Source organism: Enhydra lutris, unplaced genomic scaffold, assembly GCF_002288905.1.
Source record: "Enhydra lutris kenyoni isolate GAN:26980312 unplaced genomic scaffold, ASM228890v2 scaffoldscaffold27, whole genome shotgun sequence".
Taxonomy (NCBI): Eukaryota; Metazoa; Chordata; class Mammalia; order Carnivora; family Mustelidae; genus Enhydra; species Enhydra lutris.
In genome coordinates this window covers 19,891,776-19,916,672 of record NW_019154111.1, presented here as the reverse complement: position 1 = coordinate 19,916,672, position 24,897 = coordinate 19,891,776, and the positions used below count along the sequence as shown (strand labels likewise).

The window sequence follows — 24,897 nt, the reverse complement described above, 5'->3', positions numbered from 1 at the left end:
CTCAGAAATCACAGAAGAAAAACAGTATGCTCAGGAAATATATTACATTTTCATGCTTTCAGTGAGTTACTATTAAAGTGAGAAGCAATGTGATTTTAAAATATGAATAGAACCATAATGATATCTTTTCAGTCTGGGTGATAAGGAAGTATCTGGTTGCATTTTACTCTAAAGGAAAAGAGAATTAAATCACTAGCACTGGACCTATAAGACTAAAATGAAAATCCCAAGGCATGACGGCCTCTAGGAGCCTGGGGACGGATATTCACTAGGAATGTTCTTGTACCAATGGTCCAACCTCAGGCAAGTCTTTCAATCTCTCCATACTACTTCCTCCATCTATAAAATAGGAATAGTTTCCAATGGGCTAAATGAGGTTTTTCATTCCTTCTACAGATATTTACTAGGGCCTTCCCCTATGTGTTAGGTTCCAGTGATATAATAATAAACAAGACAACGTCCTTGAGTCTATTCTTAAATGGGATGGGAGATGAAATACAGATAAAGAACAAGTTATACCTATACAAAGAAATGCAGATAATTACAGAATTTCTAGAATATTTATTTATTTGGGAGAGAGAGAGCTGAGCAGGGAGGGGCAAAGGAAGAGGGTGAGAGTTTTAAAGCAGACTCCATGATGAGCATGGAGCCTGACGCAGGGCTTAATCCCACGACCCTGAGATAACGACCTGAGCCAAAACCAAGAGTCAGTCGCTTAACCAACTGCACCACCTAGGTTAGTTACAGATTTTTACACTGATAATTTTACCACCCAATAATTACTTTGGGTAATTATCAAAGCTAGATCTTTGATATAGCTAAGAATGAAATGAATGAGGGTGACATGTAGAGGGTAACTGGGTTGCCCAATTTATGAGAGGTAGAAAGATCTCCCTGACTGGGTGACATCTGGGCAAAGTGGCATTTGAAGAGCTAGTGACAAAACATTCCCAGCAAATGGAGAATTCCAATGTCTTGAGGTAGGACAGTCCTTGTGCATGCAGAGAATGTCATGGGAATTGAAAGTGCATCATGTTGTACAAAAGAAGAGTGGTAGTGAGCAGGTAGTAGAGAAAGGCAAGAGCCAAATCATGCAGGACTGAAAGGCAAAGTAACGAATTCGAATTTTTTTCTAGGGGCAAAGGGATGCCACTGAAAGATAGTGAGCAGGGGAATGCCATAAGCTGATTTACTTTTCTAAGCCTACTCTGCTGCTGTGTGGAAAATGTATCGAAGAGGTGAGTGTAGGCAAAGCTATTTGGGTGTCCAGGTAAGAAGGCTGGTAACTTGGACTAGTTGGTGAGATGGTGTCTACAGAAGGAGAGAAGTTTCTACCTTTTGGAGGGAGAAACAAGCTTTTGTGATGAGTTGAGATAGAGGAGAGAGATGGCTCAAAGATGACTCTTCAGCCATTATTTGAATGGTGGTGTCATTTCCTGAGCTGGATCAGATGGAAGGGAGTAGGACGGAGAAATGAGAAACAAGGAAGTGAAGAGGGAGCTGGGAGCCTGGTCTAGCAGCTGACCCCTGTGCAGGTTCGCAACCATTTGTCTGGTTCTTCGACCTCCTGTACTCTGTACCCTGCCTCAAGGCCCTACTTAGGAAAATTCTTGCCTTAGGAATTTGGTGTTTCTTTACCCATTCCCTCCCTCTCTGCTTCCCTTCTCCTCATTCCCCTCTCTCTCCTGCTCTTTGCAACAGAGGTTTCCTATCGTTTGCTGCTTGCACTTCCTACTGGGACAAGACAGGTCCCATGTGTCCCGATTCCCATTACTGTAAAAACAGCCTGGGCAGAAGTGCCTGTTTCTCGGACACCGTAGGCTCAAGGGTTGTTTTCAAATAGATGGGGCCTCAAATTATAAGTCGGTTCCCTGGAGGATCATAGGGTTGTCAACTAGGCTACATTCAGGCAAGAAGGGGAGAAGAGAATACTTAGGAATCTGCCCACCCTAGAAGGGGTTGAATTTATTCAATGTCAGGGATGGAAGTCAGAGTGAAGTTGGAGGGGTTTGAAATGGAGAAGCAGCAGGCATGACACCGCCCTCTCAGCTCCAAGATTAAAGGAACATGAAGTTCTTAGATCACTTCCTAAAGAGATAGGGGAGGTTTCTGATGAAAGAGATGAAAATAAGATATAAGAGAAGAAAATAAGATATAATGTAAATAAACAAACAGAAAGCAAATTGAAGGAGTTGGCTTTTGCTCCATAATAAATCACCCTCCAAACTTAGTGACTTTAAACAACATATATTTATTTATTGTTCTGATTCCGTGGGTTGGCTGGCAGGCTCTGCTGATTTCTGCGGCTCTGCTGAGGCTGGATGGTGAGCTCACTTCATGTACATGCCTGGCTGTTGGCCTGGTTGGTGTTAGCTTGGATCATGGGGATGACTTGGTCACGTGTTTCTCATCAGCCAGCCAGCTACCCAGTGTCTTTCATATGGTGGTAGTGTCGGGGTCCCCAAGAATAGCCAGTGAGCAAGTTCCAAAGGCCAGGTTCTTTGAAGCTTTTGTTTGTGTAGTGGGCTGAATGGTGGCTCCCCAAAAGATATGTTAAGATAAAAAATAAAAAGATAAAAGATAAGTTAAAGATCTCAAATGAGATCATCCTGGATTATCCAAGTGGGCCTTGAATCCAGTAACACATGTGCTTATAAGAGAAAGGCAAAGGGAGGTTTGGCAAAGACAGAAGAGGAGAAAGTCACGTGAAGATGGAACAGAGATTATGGTTCTATGCCCTTAAGCCAAAGGAAGCCTATAGCCACCAGAAGAGGCAAGGAACAGATTGTTCCTAGATCCTGCTAAAGGATTGTGACCCTACCAACACCTTGATTTTAGACTCTTGGCCTCCAGCACTGTGAGATAATAAATTTCTATTGTTTTAAAGCACCAGGTTTGAAGTAACTTATTACAGTAGCCTTAGGAAATTACACAGTTTGCCCCACATTTGCTAATCCATTGACCAAAGAAGGTCGCAGGGCTAAACCAAGATTCAAGAGGTGAGGAAGGAGACTCCACCTCTGGGTGGAAGGAAGTGTGAGTCACAAGTCAAAGGTGGGGCGGGGGGCTGTGCCTATGGGGGTGGGAAGAATTTGTGGCCAGTTTTTCCAAATTGCCACACCAACGTAAAGAAGGATTTTCACATCAGAGCAGATTGTCAGCAGGTTTCACAGGATGGAATTTATTTAGAATAGAGAACAGGGACGTTTTTAAGTTAGGGACAGGAGACAGTGAAAGAAAGTATTTTATCTGATGGCATCTCTACTCCTGGATGAGAATGAAGCTTCTAATGGTTGTATGTTCTTCATCAAGTAAGGTAGAGAAACAATAGAATCTCCCCATAAAAATTGGTGGGGAATCAATTAATCTGTATCCTACTGTAGATGTGAGATTTTTGTGTTTGATCATGGAGTCAAAAACAACTCAAAGAAGCAGTGTTGACTACTCAATAATGGTTCATAATCAGTTCAGCTCACTTGTATTCCACAATTGTTTCAAGGATATCTGCGTGTTGGACAGTGTACAGAAGGACTCGAAAGAGAAATGCTAGTTCTTGCTTTCCAGGAACCCTTCAGTGGGACAAGGGAGGGAGAAAAACCCTTACCCATAACTGTAATACAGAGCAGATTGCAATAAACAGTTGCTGGGATGGTCAAGAGTAGGAGAAAATTATTCTGCTCAAGGAAAGTGAGGTAGGTTTCACAAAATAGGTGGCGTTTTAGCTGAGCTTGGAAAAATGAGAAGTGTTTCTTTAAAAATGGGGGAGGGACATTTACATTTATTTTGGAAAGACATCATGAAGCAAAAGAACATAGGTTATAGTCTCAGAAGTATGAGCTGTCTTATTTAGTTGGCTAGAACACATACGTATTTCCAGGTGGGAGAAATTCTAGGGTAACCTGCAGTGGGAGGGATAGAGAAAAAAAGAAAGGGAGAAAGGCATAGGCTTTGTGGAGTAGGGGAAACTAGAAAAGGTTTGTTTAAGTCATATCCTGAAGAGCTTAAATCTCATGCACTATAAAGTGACCCCACTGTCATTTTATATTTCTGAATGTATTCTTATATATGATCTCGTTTGATGCTTTTAAGAATGCTGAGGGTTAAAAAAAATTTTTTTTAAATGCCAAAAAAAAAAAAAAGAATGCTGAGGGTTAGGGTGGTATGTTTCTATCCATTCTGTGGATGAGGAAATGAAGATTCATGACTTAGTGGAGAAGACAGAACTAATAAAGATGATTAGGATTAGGACTCAGATCTCCAGTGAGTAAAATCCCTCTTAATTACCACTTAACTACTTGCGGTATTAAACAATGCTCTGTATGCCCTCCATAAAGCATAGTAACTACTGAACCCAAGAACTCAATGCCCGAGGCAAGCATTTGTATGCTTCCTGCCTCGTGCACTGATGAACTATAAGTACAAAAAGAAATAGACTGACATCTATAAAAGCAAAGTTGGATATTTATAAAGGAGTCAATCTGGGAAAATTTCTTGGAAACACTGCAGGTGAATTTGATGTGGGGTAACAACTTTTGTGGGGTCAGGGGAAACTGTGCAACGTAAGATTCTGCCCTGAGATTTTTTTTTTTTTTTTTTTTTGCAAGTGTCTTTATGTTCTCGCTTAGTTGCATTTACAACCAATGTATTATGGGTGAGGTTTCCATAAGGTAGATGACTAGAAATTCCAACTAGTTCACCTGCATGAGAATAAAATACCTTGGCTGTATGTTACAAAATTGACAAAGGAATGACATTGAAGTTTTGAAATTAAAACAAAATGTTTAAAAATTTCATGCATTGCTTTTTGAATACTCATATAAAAATAGCTGTCCCTTTGTAGCAAATAGGATAAAATAGCTTCTACTGTTAATGATATCTCCTCCTTCTGGAAACATTGGGACTTCTGTCCTTTATGATTTAAACTGTGCTTCATAAAGATGACTCTGGTAGCAACGAAAGAGAAAGGTTCGGGGCAGAGAAATCAAAAGTTAGTAGTTGGGACTGCAATGAGAAGATATTTAATGACAGTACTAAATCATAAACCTTTAAATTGTGCATAATATTTAAATGCTCATTTAAACTATGTCACATAAAAAAATGAGTTTTGTTGGAACACTGGTAAGAGAGCGGTATAAGGTACCTGATAGAAGAGAGGTGTAAGAAAACCGTAGAGGGTTATAATACATCTATAGATTCAACAGATTTTAACACTGCAGCCCTCAGAAGCTAAGGCAAATTGCTCTATCATTTTCTTTATTGTACAACCAGAACGCATTATCTTTATAATGAACACATTTCCTTTTCTTTGGTGATTGACCATGGAACTTTATAAGAACTAAAATAGATACCCTACATGAGATATCCGGAACATAAATGAAAAGTATCTTCCCTTTTTACTTTCTTACTCATTCGAGAGTATCTAGAGATAGATGAGATGGATATCTTTCTGCCAAATGCATCCTTGTTTACAAATTTTTGTACTGCTTTTCACAAATATTTCCTGTTGGAAATATTATCAGACTTCAGTGTCATTTTCTACTCAAGACCATTAATAAAAGATGGAAGGTTTTCAAAACAACTGTCAAACCTTATTTTACTGGAAGCTTAAAAAAAGACTGTGTTTTAACTTTAATGGAAAGAGCTGTGACCTGCTTGAACATTGGCATTCATATAAAGAAAGTAAGTAGACATATACATACAAAGTCTAATGATAAAATTTTTACAACTTTAGCTTTTGCTCTTTGCTGTTAAATCTCTCTGCTTCTTTATATTCCAGAGATTCCAGAAGGGGCAATAAAAATAACCTGCCAGTTTTCTGAGAAGGTTGAATATAATGCAATCAGGGTTCTACCATTCAAAGCAAATAATTAAATTTTATGCTATTCACAGCCTTTTGTATTTCTGCACCTTGCTTCTGATCAATTCTCTGATATACGTGTGGGAGAGTTTAAAATTTTCAACTATGAAACTGATTAAATCACATTGAATCTTCTGAGTTTCCAAGTTTAACGTGTGCTTTAAAGCTTATGGTTGTTAAGAAGTATAAATGAATAAAATTATTCATGTCACAGGAAGCATGAAACTTATTTAAATATTGGAGTTTTGATCTAATTCCAGGGAATGAGTAAAAACTATCCTAATTCAGGCTTAGCCAATTAATTCCGTTTTTCCGTGGTATACCCTAAAGCAAGCCAATTTTCAATGAGCTAAAACAAATAATGAGAATATTTATGTTCTTAAATCATTTGAATTGACACAAGATTTTTTCCTTGATCCAGGCAATTTGATTTAAGTTACAAAGAAATATTCTTTGCTTTTCCAAAAGGTGATTAGGCTACATAAATGCTCGTTGTTGAACTGATATTTTCTGTGAGTGTAAGGTCACATGCCTGAGAATTGTGACAGTTTCACACACATTCTCCATGAAAGTAAAAACACATATGATTCATTCTTCTGCATTTCAGGGTCCATCCACATATCTAAATCTAATATAATCAAAACCACAATGACAGGGTTCATGCTGGGGCTTTGTAACCAAGCAGACTGGCTTTAACACCCATTTGAGTTACCTCTTGGCTATGCAACCTTAGACAAATTACTTGTATTCTCACCCCTTAGTTTCTTCATCTATGAAATGGGGATAATGAGTGTTAACCTATAGCATTGTTATGAATATAAACAAAAGAGTGCATGAGAAATACACAGCGTCTGGCACATGGTATCAGTTTGGCTAAGGTTAGTGATTATTATTAATGCAACAAAAATTATATCCAAATACCATATGTGCACTAAATGAAAAATTACACCAGTACTTGGGTTTGTAATTTAGTCGTTTTTTGTCTCCCTTTCTCAAACTTTTTTCCTCTTTTTATTCTGTTGTTAAATATCTGATTTTCCCCCTAAATCATATCACTGTAAAACCCAAAGGAGAGTTTTTCCTAGGGTTCAGAGTGCTCCCTAGCACTTCCTCTCCTGCAAAAGCACCCGCCACACCCGTGAGCAGGCAACATTCTCCTGAGGGCCAGACACATCCAAACCTGTGATTCTTAAGCAGGGTGTTCTGTATCTCTGGGGACCCATAAAGTCTTTCCAGGGGTTTGCAGGTGCTTGGATAGTTAGAAGAGAATCTTCTTTCCCCGTCTCTTTCACTCTTCTACTCCTCAAAAAACAAAACAAACAAAAAAACCCCAAAAAGAAAAAGAAAAACCTCTCACCTATCCCTCATACTATGATGACTGGTTCATGGTGAAAAAATTCTGCAAAACAAAAAAAACTTCCCCAAGACAAAACCAGACAAATTCAAATATGGTGTTAGAGACAGTGATTGCATAAGAAATTATACATAACACTATATAACACATCCTACACAACTCAGTGTTTTCAGTTTTTAACAAAATTAAATACTTCATGATAAATCACTACGTGATCCCCCCCCATACACTTTGGAGGGAGTTCAAGGAATTAGGTCATGTTGCTGTAACTAAATTCTTCCATCTCTCTCCCTCTCTTCCCCCGCCCTACACACACACACACACACAGAGACACATTCTTCCATCCATACATCCCATATATATTTATGTAGACAAGTTTTCTCCATGCTTACATTAAAAATACTATTAATACTGATGCTGAACCCTTCTCATCCTAGCCATAAGTAGTAGTCTCACAGCAGATAGGTGTTTTACTTGAATAAAAAGAAATTGCATCCATCTAAGAGGTACATTTCTAATTCAATTTTACTTTTTTATTTCAGAGATTAATTAATAAGACTTAATATTTCTATTGTTCTGACCAATTGTGTACGTGCAATAACTTAATCCTATCTCTTCAGGGAAGAAAAAAATATTTTTTAATTTAGAGCCATATTGTAATTTTTAAAACTTAAATTTATAGATACATTTTTCTTATTGAAAATTATGAGGGGATCAAAAAATCAATTTATATATAAGATATATTACATTGGGATAAAATGCTGAGGTACTCCTGTTCCTTTGGATACATTTTGAGAGTTTTACAATCACCTGAGAGAGAGACTGGTTAGGTTAGAGTCAGACAAGAGAGATCCTAGGTGAGTCTATAAAAGGCAGAAAGAATAATAGTATCAGTCAAGAAAAATAGATTTAAATTTCAAGGATACTACAAATAGGTAGATTTGAATGCATACTTATTCCCTTTTTAAGTTGGACAAAGAACATACCATCTTGGATTTCATATATTTAAATGAGTGCCCTTAGTGCTACCGTTGGATAAAACTGAGTCTGAGCCCTTCTGTGATATTTCCTTTTAAGCATTGATCACCTGTAACGATCATCCTCTAGACCGATTTTGTGTCCTCTCTTCCGGATCATTCCTGTCAGCATTCAAGCTTGCTATGTGATTATTTCCCATCCCAAACAAATGAACAAAAAGCTCGGGGATCAAAGAGTGTTCATAGATAAAGCAGTGACAAGGAGGAGATGAAGTAGAAATGGAGATTATTTCCACTATTTGAAGGAGCTGAGAAATGGAGCAAGGGAGGGCTTATTTTTTGTTTGTTTGTTTCTTTTGCAAATTTTTTAACCATTAAAGAAGTGCTCTTTTGGCCTTTGGTGGTACAAAATTAGCAAGTGTTTAAACATGGTTGTTGGAGGGAGTTAGGCTGTAAAGACCATAAAATTAATTTAACATTTTGTGATTGTGGTAATATATACCTAACATAAAGCTTACCATCTTAACCATTTTTAAGTGTATAGGTCAATAGTGTTAAGTATATATTTACATTCCTAGGCAACCAATCCCCAGAACCTTTTGCAAAACTGGTTATACCCATTAAACAACCCTGCATTTACCCCTCCCCTCAGCCACTGGCAACTGCCATTCTATTTCCCGTTTCTATGAATTTGACTACTTTAGATACTTCATGTAAGTGGGACCATACCGTGTCTATTGTGACTGGGTTCTTTCACTTAGTGTAATACCTTCAAGGTTCTTCAAGCCATGGTATGTGTCAGAATGTCTTTCCTTTTTTAAGGCTGAATGATATTCCATTATATGTTTTGTTTATCCATTCATCTGTTGATGGTTGCTTGAGTTGCTTCCACTTTTCGGCTATTGTAAATAACGCTGCTATGAAAATGGGTGTGTAAATCTCTCTTGGAGACTCTGCTTTCTCTTGTTTGTTTGTTTGTTTTGTTTTGTTTTTAAAGATTTTATTTATTTATTTGACAGAGAGATCATAAGCAGGCAGAGAGGCAGGCAGAGAGACAAGGGGAAGCAGGCTCCTCAGGCGCCCCAGCTTTCTCTTGTTTTGACCACATGCCCGGAAGTTGAGTTTCTAGGTCATACAGCACTGCAATTTTTTATTTTTGAGGAACCTCCATACTGCATAGTGGCTGCACCATTTAACATTCCCACCAACAGTGCTCAAGGGTTCTGATTTCTTCGCATTCTTCCCCACACTTAATATTTTATGGGTTTTGGGGGTTTTTTTGGTTTTTTTTTTTTTTTTTGTTTTTTGTTTTGTTTTTGGTGAGGGTCATCCTAATGGATGTGAGGTAATACCTCTTTGTGGCTTTGATTTGCCTTTCCCTAAAGAGTGATATGAAGCATCTTTTCAGTGCAAAATGATTTTAACTACTCATATTCTTCCTTATACTGAGAAGATGAAAATTTCTGTCTGACACAATAATATTGAGAGAAATTCTAGGAAACTTCAGTAAGGCAATGTTATTAAACACTACTCGAGGGCGTCTGGGTGGCTCAATGGGTTAAGCCTCTGCCTTCGGCTCAGGTCATGGTCTCAGGGTCCTGGGATTGAGCCCCCCATTGGTCTCTGCTCAGCAGGGAGCCTGCTTCCCCCCTCCCCCACCCCACCTACTTGTGATCTCTCTCTGTGTCAAATAAATAAATAAAATCTTTAAAAAAAAAACTACTCAAAGTTCAAGATACTAAAATGACAGTATTCTAAAGTTTCCCAGTTAGTCAAGAACATGACGTAAAAAAAAAAAAGAAACTCTAATATTGGTTAATCTTTCATCCTTTGTTTTAACTCTTAGATTAAATTTTCTTATCTCAAAAGTCCTTTTGAACAGTTGTAAACCTCTATTTTTCAAAGGTTTTATTACAAGTTACCAAAAAAATGCATATCCTCCCTCTCTCATGAGATGGAAACAAGAGATAAATATGTCCTAAGGAGAAAAATTATTTTATCCAGAAGCCCCAGTAAATTATCTCTCTTATCAGAGTCTCTACAGTTTCTGTAATGTTATGCTTAGCTTTACGCATTCGGTACCAACTCTGTGTTAGGTCCTCGCCACCCAAAGGTAAAATGGTACAGTTTCTGATCTTACAGTCTAGTAGTAAGAAGAGACAAGAAAGTCAGCAAGTTGACACAGAATGACCCATGTTGGCATTGAGAGCAATTTGCCGCAGGTCTTATGGGAATTTAAAGGGAATGCATCAGGTAAAGCCCAGAACTGTGATGAGAAGGGCTGTCAGAGATAGGGTGGAAGAGTGAAGTGGATAGAAGGGCTCCTTAGAAGTATTTTAAGATATCAAAGATGTGATGGCAGTTTTCTTGCAAATATTTTCAAGTTGATTTTTGGCTTCTCGTGTCTTTCTAATTGACAATTTTGATCCATCTGTGTATATACTTAAATAAATCACTTGAATGGATAAAAAATCATAAATACCTTACTGGGTTATCACTTGACTCTTACACAAGTCAGAACAAATAGTGGTGTTTCAACCGCCTCGTTTTACAACCATGATCTTACAAGGTCATTTCCTATATAATTTATTTTGCACTAAATCTGTATTTCATTTTGACACCGAAGGAGGAAAATGTATAGTTCATAAAGTAGTTTTATGTCATGTTAACTGTTTTAAGATGCTCTTTTATTTATTTTTACCTTGCTGCCAAGGCACTGATTTCCTTGGGATCTTATATTCTCATATTTATGTGATTCAGAAACATCCATTAAAAGTCTTGATCTAGAGAGGGAGAAGTCTCCTTGATATTTGAGTTTATGGCTTCATTGTTTCAAAGTAGCAACGAAGGTGAAAGTGCTCCTTCAGGGATTTGTTCTTGAGTGAAGAAAGCCCCTGGGTCAGATGTGTTCTTCAGGTTCTGATGGCTGTGAGTGGTATTAATGTCAAATAATTTCAGATTTGACATTGTATAATGAGACCATGGAGCACAATTCTCTTTCTACATCTGAACACACCAAGATGCACGGAATTCAAGTAAAGTGACCAAGGAAATACAGTTAAGTGTAACAAATTACAGCAGGACCAGACACACAGAGAAGTCTTCCACTTAGCCTAAGTGGATTAGTTCCAAGAATTGATAGAGGAAGTATTGTGCCCTCTCTGGGTCACTCATTGAAAGATGATTTAAAAAATAAATAAATAAACTCTTAAGCACTTGCATGATTCTATTTTCATTTCTGGCATATGGAGCGTGCTTGCCCACTATACTAAGCAGATGAAATAGGTCACTCGTCTAGAATTTCCTTTGAACTGAAAGGCTTCAGTAAATTGAAATTTATGCAATGAGATAGAAGGAAGTGCCTACAGAGACAAAAACTGGGGACAGAACTAACAAAAATAAAACGAGTCACTTCATTTGGAGTCGTGCTTGGGGAGCTCCACTTCTCTCTCCTGTCCTCGTACCTCTGTTTATAAAGGCAGCTCTGGTCCCTTCCTTTCGTGGCTGGTGGCTGATGTTAGTCTTTCTCGCAGCCCACGGAGGTCTTAGGGAAACAGGAGGACAGCCAGTTCCTTGGATCCTTCCGTTCTGCTCCTTCACTCAGGTTGCGTGGCCGACCACTGGAGGGGTCCCTTCCACCGCCATACTTCTTTATTTCTGTGGACAGGTTTGTCAGATATTTTGTAAAACGTTCTTTTTTGGTTGGTGTCACGAGCGTTTGAATTCCCAGAGGCAGTTTTGATTTTCCACAAAGGCACTGCGTTATGAGAATCTGGGTTCAACAACCACATACATTCATTGAAATTTCCTTAAATGGCTGTGGACTTTCTTGTTTTAACTAATAAAAGGAGTGAACATCCGCTGAGTGTTGACATGGTGTGGGGTGGGGTGAATTCTCTCATTTAATCCTGGCCATACCTCTACAACATAGATACTGTTGTTAACCCCAGAAGTTGTCACAATGTGATAGTAGCAGGTGTGGAGCCGACGTTAAACCAAGGACTTGTTAGGTCTCATGTCTATAGACTGTGCTCTATGCATGTCCCCCAGCACTGAGCACAGTACTTTCCACGTAGTAAAGTTTTCACTAAAACAGTCTAATTGAATGGAACTGAATCCATGTACCGACAGCCTGTATTCAATGCTCATGTTGCAGTCAGAGATTTAGAAATAATCGGTTCTGCAGTGGGAGAATCAGTATAACCCTAAGAGGTTAATTTGCTAATTATTTCTTGCTATGGAAGATATCATCTGATCATCAATTTTATGCATTTCACATGCTACACAAATATTTCCAACTTTCTTAAATTATTAACCTTGACCTTTGTGATATTCAGGAAACATTAAAACAGAAAAGGCGATAAAATTATCAATAACCTTTCTACATAATATGGTGAACAGAGTGAAATATGAGTTATTTTTATTTGGAAAAACAATATTACTCTGTTTTGACTCAAGGGTGTTAACATTTTTAATGTTAACATTAATTTGTTTTCTTTTGATCTTACAATTATTACACTTATTTTCCTTAGTGAAATGGAAAAACATCCCAATTGCCAAATGCTAATGATGTGTTCGTAGAGTCTTAAAATGTACATCTCATTACGTTTCTGTTTTTCAGCTGGTAAAAAATGTTTATGAAGTCAGTATTTGTTTCTCTCAGGGAATTTTGCTTGGTATTTTAAAGATACGTCTACCATTTCCCTTAGGTCACTTGTGCCAATATCTGTCCTTCATTATCATAGCAACAAAAGTCTTCACTTTGTAGTCTTACGCAGTTCAGATGGATCTAGTCTGTCCTTCCAAAAACATTAACAGAATACCTGCTGTATGTTTTTTCAAAAAATATTTTTTGTTCTTCATTCTTGAAAGATTATGTTTCTCCAAAGAAAGTCTATGACTTAATAAGAGATTTGTTTTATGCTTTTTAAAAATTTCAACTTGGACTTTGATGTTAAGCATCCTCAAGAGGTACTCTTGCAATTGTTTTAATAGTTAAGCAAATAAAAACAGCTGTTTATGATATCAATAATTGTGTTTCTAAGAAAGTATAAACCTGACCTTTATTCCCCTTTTGTAATAGTGCCCCTGACCTTTATTCCCCTTTTGTAATAGTGCCCCATCTTATCTGTTCACAAAACCTTACATTAAAATGATGGGAGAACATTGAAATTCTCTTACATTAAAATGATGGGAGAACATTGAAAGGCTCTTCATTAGTTGGCTAGATCTCCCACAGCAAAATGCTGTGAAGGAGTAACTTTCATCCATTTATTTTTGATCTGATACATTCAAGAAGGTGATAATACCAAAACCTTAGATCTGAATTTCATACCTTACGGTGTCTTTCAAATACATTTTCTTCTCATTTGGGTTTACAGCCCTCTTGGTGGTGGTATTCACCCGTTTTAAAGAGAAGGACACAAAAATTCAAAGTGAGTTGCCAGTCTGAGTTCATCTAGTAGAGTCACATTAAACCTGGAAGTTCTGATCATAAGCTCCTGTAAATAGTTCCACTTCACTTTCTATGATTAGATGCCATGAAATTAGAAAAAGGGGAAGGGGAGTAAAAATCTCTTTTTTAAAATAACTCTTAAAGCAATTTAAATTACAAGCTGTAGTGTCACCCTATATCCAGTTAAAAGGCTTATATTTTTAAATGTATATAGTATATACACGTTATGTATAACGTATACAACATTCATGATACAATATATTTTAGTACCTTATATAGTCTTTCAGTATATTATATAGAAGATATATATGTGTGTGTGTCTATATACACATACTATTTAGAGATTATCAAAATGTCTTGTTTAAGGAGTGTTTCAAAGACACATAACCCAAAAGAATCTTTCAAACCGGTCACCTTGGAAATGATAGACTGAGATTATTGTTTCAATATTGAATCCTTTACTTTGTTTACAGCTGCAAACATTTTTTGAGACATTCCTGACAGCCAGTTCACCTCTTCAGGCTTTTGATAATATGAAGGAAGCAATTAGCAAACTCCTCCTAGCAACTGAAGTATTCAGCGAAACATCTACTCTGGGACCAAAGGCCTTCAATAGGTAAAAGCCAATGCTAATATTAAAAAAAAAAAAAAAATTCTAAAAATTGTTTGTGAAAATATATCTTAATTATCACAAGTAGGTGCTACTTGGAAAATGTTATGTCAGCATATAAATATGAACTCATAAACATCTTTTCATATTTATAGATTCTAAAACTTCAGAGCATGTCACAGACTTGTTAGCATTCAAATAATAGTGACAAGAAATAAAGCACACATTGTTTAAATTAATTTTAATTGCATCTCCTTTTTAAACTTAGCTATTTTTAGCATATGATCTTTGCATTGACTAGGTATAATTTTACTTATGAACTTTATTAACAATATCCAATAGCTATTGTCTCTGTATTTCAGTTTACTTGAATATAATTTCATGCCTTTTTTGTAGGCAATGTTAAATTTAGAATGTCAACAAGAAGGAGATGACTCAAGTAAGCTTTATCATGCTTATATGTGAATAAGAATGCCTAGCAGTTAGGAGAAGGAGAGTTTCCTTCTCCGTATTTAGGTTTTCATGAAGTAACTTCATTGTTTAATGTGTTGTGAATACTCTAGATATATTTGTATTTCCTATAAGGAACAAAACAAATTCGAATTTAAAAATAAATTGCATGTAATTTCCAAGCCACTGTTCCTTTTACTTAGTACAAATCTTGACATTTAACTTTAGTAACTGTTAATAATGTATCAAATAATACAGTAAATGTAGCAAATAGAATATATTTTTATATCACCGTTTGTTTTATTCCAGATGCAGATTATGTTTTCAACTTTTCACCTTTGACATTGGTTACTACAGTTTCCCAGACCCTGTAGTGCTCCAGGTAAGTATCCCAAAAGCTTCTTATGAACCTTACACTGAATGATCTATTGTGTGTGTGTGTGTTGGGGGAGCGGAGTATATGTGTATGTGGGTGGGTTGTTTGCTTTTATAGTAACCAGCCAATAAATAGCAACTAGTATTAAAGTCATTACAGGCTTATATTTTACTGTAATTCAGAAAATTAACCAATATGTGGAGAATCTATGATTTATTATTTGAGTTCCAATCCCCATTATACATCACTATAGAAAGGGTATGGATTTTCTACAGTTCAATCACCCCGTTTACAAAATAAAGTGGCAAACATGTAGATAATAGAAAATAGAAGATTATCCAGTTTATTCACATGGATTTGTAGAAAAAATTAACTCTTACTCTGTACATATAGATAGTTTTAAGTTGGCCTATATTTTAATTTAAAAAGCCACAGGCATTTTTAAAATATATGTTTTTTTCTAGTATAATTATGTGTAAATTAAAGAGTGCTTTTGTATACTCTGATTCTTTTACTTCCTTTCAAATCAACTCATCCTTTCAATGAACTCATTCAGATCATCCCCTCCCAACTTATCTTTCATCTAAAATATCCTTTAGTGGCAAGAAGATTAAAAAAACAGTTGATTGCATAAATCTACAGAAACCTTTATTTGGAGCTATGGAGTAGGAAGAAGGGAAAGGAACAAACGAATAATGTGCAACCAGAATTCCGCTTCATATTGCATTGACCGCTTTTCAAACTGTTGTACAAGGTGAATGATTGCATTATGTGTGGCTCGGACATTTAGTTGAATAGCTCAAAGGTCTACCCATAAAATTTTGAAACTTCATGAATCTACATTTTTAATCATTTATTCATTATCTTGCACACATCTTAGTTTGTATTATGCTCTTTGAAATTTGTAGTGGCCAAGGTCAAAGAGGTCGCTGCCTGTGTTCTCTAGGATTTTGATGGATTCCTGTCTCACATTTAGGTCTTGAATTTATTTTTGTGTATGGTGTAAGAAAGTGGTCCAATTTCATTTTTCTGCATGTTAATGTCCAGTTGTCCCAGCACCATATATGTTAACTAACTTGAATATAGAGACAATCTAAAAATAGTAAAAAATAAATAAATAAATAAAAATAAATAAAAATTATTGTTCAGAAATGTCATATATTATCTTTCCTGAATACAAATTCTTCAACAGTAAAGAGTTACAAGATAAACTATTGTAACTTTATAATCCATTACTTTTCATATAAAAAACCACCTTCGAAAGAGCATTCTTTGTATTTTATAAAGCTGTTGACCTCCAAAAAGGCCACTAGATGTCAGTTCTGATCTACAATCCAACAGGAATGACTCCTGTCTTAGAAGTGATTTCACTGCATTAAAAAGTCAATGAAAAATATTTGCTGTGGTTTTACTCTTTCACAGGTGCATGAGCATTTAAATTTTCAAGATGATGATAATACGGATTTTGAGGACCAAAACACAGAAGAATTCCTTTTACAAGATACTTTCAATTTTCTCTTCTCTAATGAATCTTCACTTCCAATGTTTTCTGAGATACTTCAGGGACTTTATAGATCAGGTGTTTTTAAGGTAAGTGCTTATTTTTTCAGTGACAAGTTTTTTTTTTCCAAGTCATTCTTGGAAAGGTGCCATTTTCTTTACTGTGTAGCTAAACAAATGGATAATGGATTTGAAATGAATTGGTATCTGTTATATTCCTCCTCTTTATAGTTTTCTGCCCTGAAGACCAAGATTATTTTATGTCTACTAAGTATGAGTAACTGATTATGATGCAGTTATGGGTTAAGATAAAGAAATTCCTAACTCCTAAGGAATGTTTGTGGATATTATGAATAATACATATTAGATGTTATTTAGAATACTTTACAAGGAATAGTAGAATTTTTTGAAGGCAATCTAGAAGAACAGTGAGTGTTCTAGACTGACCTCAAGGGACTGGAGTTAGAATATTAATTTTTAAAGAATTCACATCTGGTTAATATCTTTGTTTAGCTGCGGATGATTAGGATGTAGTCCTTCATAGGAGCATTGGTTAATTTTTATGGCACGTTAATACAAGTTTTCTTAATGCATCAAAAATCTGTACAGATCATTAAGTACAGTATTATTCTCTATATATCTTTCTGTTTTAAAACCTGTATTTGGAGAATTTGGGAGAGAAGGTTATGAAAGTTCTTACAAACACACATTGATGCTCCATGGAGAGTTTTTGGGAGAGACAGAACATGGCTTTACAGACTGCTGTTTCTCCTGGATTTTATTCATTTTTTCCTCTAGTTCCCTGTTTTCCTTCATTAGTGAGTGGACTGTCATTAAAACTGTTAGAAACACTTGACCCAGAAGTAATGGTAAATATGTGCAACTTCTCTCAGGGATGCCTCAGAAAAAAATGAATGTGAGGAAAAATGGGGTAGGGGGACCATTTATTAGAATCCACGAACTCCAAAATTGTAATGTCCCACAGATGAGAGTCCCGTGTTCACCTGTTGCTCTGATCTCTGGCACCCTAAAGCCTGAAGGAGATGCTCCCTACATTCCCAAATTGTCACACACAGTCTACCCTCCTGGACTCATCTCCCCACCCTCACTTACCAATACACAATTGAGCAGTTTCATTCAGGTCCTCTTTGTCACGTATGGAAATTTTCTTAGAGTCAGACACTGTTGTGACAAGCTGAAGTCACTAGGCATGATTTGGCATTAATTAGCTCAGCTGTTTTTTATAGAGTTCAAACTTCAATTGGTTTATAAAGGGGGGGCGGGCAACTGGGCTAAACATGGTTTGACTTTGTAACAATTGCTTAAGAATTGTTCCTCTCCCTCCATTCTAGAGTGAAAACTATCAGAAGGAACAAAACCAATGCCTGTCTTTAGAGGAGATGAACTCAATTATGACTTTCATAAAGGAACTTGGGAACTTGGGGCAATTCCAACTGGTAAAACAAAAGTGACATTTGATTCCTCATGATTACTGAGCTTATAGATCAGCCTTGTTTTTTTTTTTTTTTCAAACTGGGTGAAGATTTTTCTTTAAGAAATAGAAAGCTTTGTAAGCTTCCTTCTTCTTTTCAGACATCTAAATATTAAAATGAGTAGAACCTATATTCTTTAAGAGTTTGCAAATAATACAACACTTATTCAAGGTAAAAGGATATGAGATCAGTGTAGCTGCTAGTATATGACAGTTCTGAAGGGGAAAATGTCTATTTTTTTCTGGAGAAGTTTTGCTTTTAGCTTTGGGACACGTACATGTAACAGAAATTTCTTTCTGCTCATCATGTTCTTTTTATTTGGGTCAAATCAAATATTACTGAATGTAACCACATTTTAGAAAACAACCTAAATCTTAATTTGTTGCAACTCTATAGTAAACTTCAAAAAAGAAAATGTAAATAATTATGATAGCTACTACTGGGTTTTAGCCTAAAAAAATAACTGACATTTGTTTTCCTTTCTGTGTATTTTCCTGGGTTCTGTTAATTTATTGGTCAATATCAAAGGTCATTATCAATATAATTGATTACATGTGTGTGTGCATGTTCAGTATTTGCTTTGTTCCTAGTTTTGCCACTTATCTAGATGGACTATAATGGATTTCTATTTTTCCACCTAAGATTTGCTTATACAAAAAATCTTGTTAAAACAACATTTTTCAAAGTCCACTGATAATTTATTATTAATCTGTTTGGATCAGTTATTTTTTTACTAGAAAAAATAGCATGTATTCACATGGTACTTGTCTAAGTTATAACCAATTTACTAAGTTAATGAATGATGGTTCGGCCCATGTCTTTATAATTTAATCTCATATTGTAGAGGGCTCAAAGTAAGCTTTTGCCCCAAAGATAATAATTTAATTGATGGATTATTTTAATTAATTTAAATATAGTAAGTATTACATTTGTGACAGTTGGCTCAAAACTCAACAAAGATAAAGAGAGAGGTCTCATTCTTCGGGAATTCATAATTTGAGATATTGAATGTAGAGAACATCTCTTGGTACAATGTGAAAACTGAAGAATTATTTTACAGGAAAAAGGTCAAACTCCAATTTCCTGACTCTCAGAGTAGAAAGAGGATAACCATAGATCTTCTTTTCCATGGGATTAATATCTCTTACCCTGACAAAGTTCACTTGCAACCCCAAATGATTTCCCTTCATTTTTCCTAATGCTAGAGTCACTCTTTCATTCAGCTGTTCTCAGCTATCTATAGGAAAGAGATACCCATTTTCACTCAAAGAGAAGAGAAAGAACACTTACTGCATTTGGAAATATGATCAACAGAATTAGTTCTTTATAAAAAGTGGCATTTACCTTGACAACTGCACAGAAAAATTATATTATGATACTGACCAGTGAATTTTAAATAAATATCTGACTTTTTAAAATAGCTGAATAAGATAGAGAGCCTTCTCTATTTCTTTTAAATTATTTTCTATTACTTATTCTGATATTCTCATTTTGAATATTTCTTCTCAGCTCTTCCCATCTACTACTCCTGGGATTCGATCTTTGATGCGTGAATTTTATGATATGGCAAAACCTGTAGGACAACCTGGTTCAGTCCTGACTCAGTCCTGGTCTCTTTTAAATGTATTTGAACAGTTTCAGCTCCTGAATAAAAAGGCACAGCTACATCCACTGGAATGGTAAGATAGCCACAAATTTGAATTGTGCAATCCAAAAATTCTCTAAAGATTGATTTCAAAAGATTTTGCCTACATTAAAGAAAGCAACAAAAAGAAACATGTCCAAATATTTGTGCTCTGGAAAATAATCTTCTTTAAAGCATTGAAACCATAACAATTCTAGTGGTCTTCAAACACTGTAATAAAAACACATCCAACAGTTTTTCAAACCAACAGGATTTGACTCTACTACAGAGTAATGTTTAAAATGAAAAAGTTTCAATCTCATTTCATTCTGTGATATATATCATTGAATTTTGAGACCATCAGAAAGAATTAGGTGACTTTTTTTTTTTTTTTTTTTTTTTTAATGAACCATCAGTCAGTGTAGAGCCCAAGATGGTATGAGCACATATTTGAATTTTTGAGGTGTGACTTTGTTCTGGGCAAAATCTAGACAAATTCACAAATATGTCTGTCCCTGCCACAAGAATAGAACTTTTCTTTTTCAGAAGGTTTAGAATCTCAGAGGGAAACAAACATTTGTCCTCCCATTTCCACTTCCTTTCTAATGAGAGGTGACAATGAGGGGTTGGGAGAGGGGACAGGCCAGGTGAATATATTCACATCTCCTGTAGTTGTCAAAAAGGGACAGTGCCCAAGGACCTGGCTAAGTCTGCTTCTCTTTTATATGATGGAATTCAGGGACTATTTGACTTTTCTACTGCCAGGAAAAGAGAAGCAAACCTAAACCTCCTAGGGAGATGAAAGACGAAAGGGCCATGCCATAATCACTTGTGTCTCCTGCAGGCCCTCTCAGGCAAGAATGGCTTCAGCTCTCCTGACTTGTGCTTCATTTCTCTCTGCCTCAGGAGGTCATGAAAGCATTTCCATAAGAATTTTTTTATAATTCAAAAATACAAATAATCGTGTATTTGAAGAATTCTTAGGACATTTCCCAGGATTAGAACTCACTTGAATTGCCACGACTTTATGAAGTTGGCCTTATTCCCTCAATGCTCAGAAGTAGTAAGCCTGACAGAAGCCTTTACTTGTTTGAAAAGTATGTTTTAAATAACAGAGCTCAGTGCCCATTGGTTTGTTCTTTGCCCTCACTCAAGTCAGTCAAGTCTGTCTCACTCATCATTATCAATGGGGAAGAGCAGACTTGATTTACCAAGCAGCCAATTTAGGTACTGTTTTTAATTTTGATTAAATTCCCTTGAGATATACAAGTTTTGGGAAATTTGTTCCCCAGCAAGTTTTTCTCAAGTTCCACCTATGGTATAAGGTTAAAGAAGGGACTTACCTTAAATTCAGAATACTGCATTTAATGCAAACCCTAAGCCTAACTGTAATGATTCCCATTAAATAAGGGAATTTATTAGTGGTCAGTGTTGGAAGTGGTCAGTGTAGAAAGGGCCAAAACTTTTTTGAATCAGATAAACCTGGATTCAAATACTCCAACCCTAGAGTTTATTAATTATAGCAGCTAAAGTTTTGATACCTCTGAGACTTAATCTCCACATCTGTAAAAAAAGGATTATACTACCTACCACTTGTTACTCTGTAAGAATTACATAAGATAATTTCCATGTGCCATATGGGGTGTCTGGTATGTTGCAGTCAAAGTAGGTAATAAATATTAATATGGACTTTTCATGTTTCTCTACCATCCAAAGGTCACTTTAGGATCTACAGTGGAGGGAAACATTTTTCTTTCCTTCATAGGAAAAGCAAGACAGGTTTGAAAGATTTACCTAAGTTAACCTTGAGAACATTAAATTTTAGATCTTTATCAAAAAGCAATTAGGTAAATCACTCTGAGAACATTTCCAGAAAGAATAATTCTAATTATCTTCAAATTTACCTGGGAGCATATGTATATTTAATTATCACCCATGCTGTGTTACAAGGAGGATGCGTATTAGACACGTTTTCTAGATGAGGAAACCATGCTGAGAAGGTAGGTCATTTGCTCAAGTCACAAAGCCCAGAGAAAAAGAGGAGAGATTAGGACCCTGGCCTCACGTCCGTGGCCCAGTGCTTGATTCCAGTATATCCTGCACATGGACAGGTCAGGTGTAGTCATTCATCATTGTCCTTATTTTCACAATGGTCACCTTCAGCTTTTCTACAGAAAAAGCCAATTTTACATATCTCTGCTACCTCTGGGGAATAATGATTTCATGCTTCCTTTTATGTTTTAAAAATTAGTTATTTATTTAAGTAATCTCTACACCCAATGTGAGGCCTGAAATCATGACCCTGAGATCAAGAGTCATATGCTCCCCAGACCGAGCTAACCAGGAGCTCCCATTCTTCCTTCTAAATAAAGATCCTTTGCTTAGAGCAACAAAGTGAGAAAAGATAAAGTCAGAAAAGCAAAGGCTAAAAAAAGTGACCATTATGCATGTCTGTGCCCTGAGGCTTACAATCCAGAGGCCCCAACAGAATCAGTGTAAATCTGAACAGAATGAAAATATTAAAATCAATATTTGTGCATCATCTGCTAATTTTCACTTTACTTGCAATAGACTTGCAAGTGTACTTTGCTCTCCTCATAGGCTTTCCATGAAAAAGCCACATTTTAAAAAATAAATAATTTATTCACAAAATCCCATAAGGAATCGCTGCAGGATTCTTTACCATACAAAACATCTCATTCCACTAAGAAAGTAACTCAGTGTATGTGCATTTCAGGATTGTATCTTTTAGAAGCTTCACTTAGAGTTTTTGCTTCACATGAATTCAGAGATTTTTTTTTTAAATTTATCCTGGCACCCAGTCAACCTTCAACTAAACATATCTCGCCCCATGCTTGCTTTATCTGTTTCTTCATTCCTTGGGAGAAGGGAAATATTTTAAAGTTAGTCCTAGACATTTTTCTCTCTCACCCCTAAATACTTCATGGTATGCATCAAAGAAAGAAAAGAGACTTACTTTACAAGTAAAACTGCAATAAAATTATCACACCTTCCCACATTAGCAATATTTTTAATTCCTTGATTCTTCGTAATTTGCTGATGTTTCTATTTTGAAGGAACTGACTATGGCTATTCATCTCCTCTCCACCACGGTGCCCCACACAGTATCTGGGACAATAAATATTTATAAAATGTAACTTAACACAGAGCATCTGATTTCATGCTCATAGCGTTGCTGTGAAATCAGGCCAGTGATCTGTTCTCCATTCTGCTGCAGTGGAAATGCAGAAAGAATCAGAGCACAGCCCAGCAAAGCCCAATCACATCCTGCTCTGTATTCCCTGTCCTCAGGACCAGCAAGTGTTCAGTCCATGGTTTAGATTATTTGGTCTCTATTTGAAGAGTCAAAGAGCAATCTGGCCAAGCACTTAGTTGCATAACAGAAAGGAGGCAAACACACCGAGAGGAACTAACCCTTACCGTGCAGTACAGTTAGCCCGCGTCTGAGGACAGAAGATGTGACAGGATCGTAGGTCGTTTTCTGCGTAGCACCCGTACATACACGCACCCCTAGGTTGTGTGTATGTTCTTCTGAGTCTGTGCCTCAGACTTTCCAGGCCTCCTTGCTTCAAGACTGCATGCTTTTAGCCAAACAATTTCCAAAAACGAGTGTGTGTTCCCAACTCACTTCTGTTGGACCCAGGCTATCAGAGATTGCTCGCTTTTGGCCTGAAGAGTGACTTTTTGCCCTGGTTTTCTTCAAATGTGCTTCTGCTGATTAGAGATGATGAGATTTCCACCCACCTCACTTGAGGCCAGATTGCCGGTCTTGAGGAATGAAATCCAGAAAGTGTTTCTTTGTGTTCATCAAAATATCTTGTGCCCACACAGGGGAAAAAAAAAAGTGCTTTAGATGTGATTTCCATGACTTTTGTTCATTTCATTGATCCAGACTGGCTTGGCCTTGCGTTTGCAGGAATTCTTTCACAGAGGATGAGAACATTGAAAAACCACAAGTGCCATCTGATGCAACTGGAAATAAAAAAGGTAAAAAGATACAGTCTCACTTCTTCCAACATGAAAATAAGTATTGTGTGGCCCCCAAAATATATAAGAAAAATGTTTCACTTCCTTAGCAATCAAAAATGGAAGTTAAACTAGGGAATGATATTTTCCCTCAAATTTGAAAAGCTTTTTCCTCTTAAAGATCATAGAGGGGTGCCTGGGTGGCTCAGTGGGTTAAGCCTCTGCCTTCGGCTCAGGTCATGATCTCAAGATCCTGGGAACAAGTCCTGCATCAGGCTCTCTGCTCAGTGGGGAGCCTGCTCCCCCCCCCCCCCCCACACCCCCCCCCACCCCACCTGCCTCTCTGCCTACTTGTGATCTCTCTCCCTGTCAAAAATAAATAAAATCTTTACAAAGAAGGAAAAAAAAAGATCGTAGAGTTGGGGGAGGGAGGTGCCTGGGTGGCTCAGTGGTTTAAAGCCTCTGCCTTCGGCTCAGGTCATGATCCCAGGGTCCTGGGATGGAGCCCCGCATCGGGCTCTCTGCTTGGCAGGGAGCCTGCTTCCCTCTCTCTCTCTGCTTGCCTCTCTGCCTACTTGTGATCTCTCTCTCTGTCAAATAAATAAATAAAATCTTAAAATATATATATCATGGAGTTGGGGATTGTGTAGAGAAATAAGTATTCTCAATCCACTGGTGCTGGTATAAATTAGAGCAACCTCCCTTAAAGGGCCATGTAATGACATATAAGAAAATCCTTAAAAGTTATTCTTATAGGGGCACCTGGGTGTAGATGGGTAAGCACCCAACTCATGGCTTCCCCTCAGGTCATGATCTCAGGGTCTTGGGATCAAGCCCCCTGTCAGTCTCTGCACTCAGCTCACAGTCTGCTTGAGATTCTCTCTCCCTCTCCCCTTCTTGCTCGTGATGTCTTTCTCTCTCTCTCAAATAAATACATAAATCTTTTTTAAAAAGTTACTTTTACATCAGAGAAATCTCACTCCTAGATATTCATTTTAAGGAAATAATTAATGTACACAAAAGTTTAGTTACATAACTTATTAAAAATAAATTTAAAAATTTGAACTACTTCTATTGTAATAATAGTGAATTAGATAAGAAAAGCCATAGACTTCCCATATAATACTGTAAAGCCATTCTAATATTGCAGAAGCGTATTTATGACATGAAAGATGTTTGTGGTTTGTTGTTAAATGAAACAATTGACTACAGGC

At 36.7% G+C, this 24,897-nt stretch overlaps 1 protein-coding gene across 1 annotated transcript in view; it reads left to right on the top strand.

Annotated features, from left to right (window-relative positions):
• LOC111152034 (cadherin like and PC-esterase domain containing 1) overlaps positions 1 to 24,897 on the top strand; it is a 293,950-nt gene that overhangs the window by 109,225 nt on the left and 159,828 nt on the right. The window contains exons 7-12 of the mRNA XM_022510310.1: positions 14,117 to 14,259; positions 15,013 to 15,085; positions 16,502 to 16,669; positions 17,932 to 18,036; positions 19,582 to 19,751; positions 23,634 to 23,704. Coding sequence (XP_022366018.1) covers positions 14,117 to 14,259; positions 15,013 to 15,085; positions 16,502 to 16,669; positions 17,932 to 18,036; positions 19,582 to 19,751; positions 23,634 to 23,704 — 730 coding nt within the window. The remainder of the gene's footprint in view (positions 1 to 14,116; positions 14,260 to 15,012; positions 15,086 to 16,501; positions 16,670 to 17,931; positions 18,037 to 19,581; positions 19,752 to 23,633; positions 23,705 to 24,897) is intronic.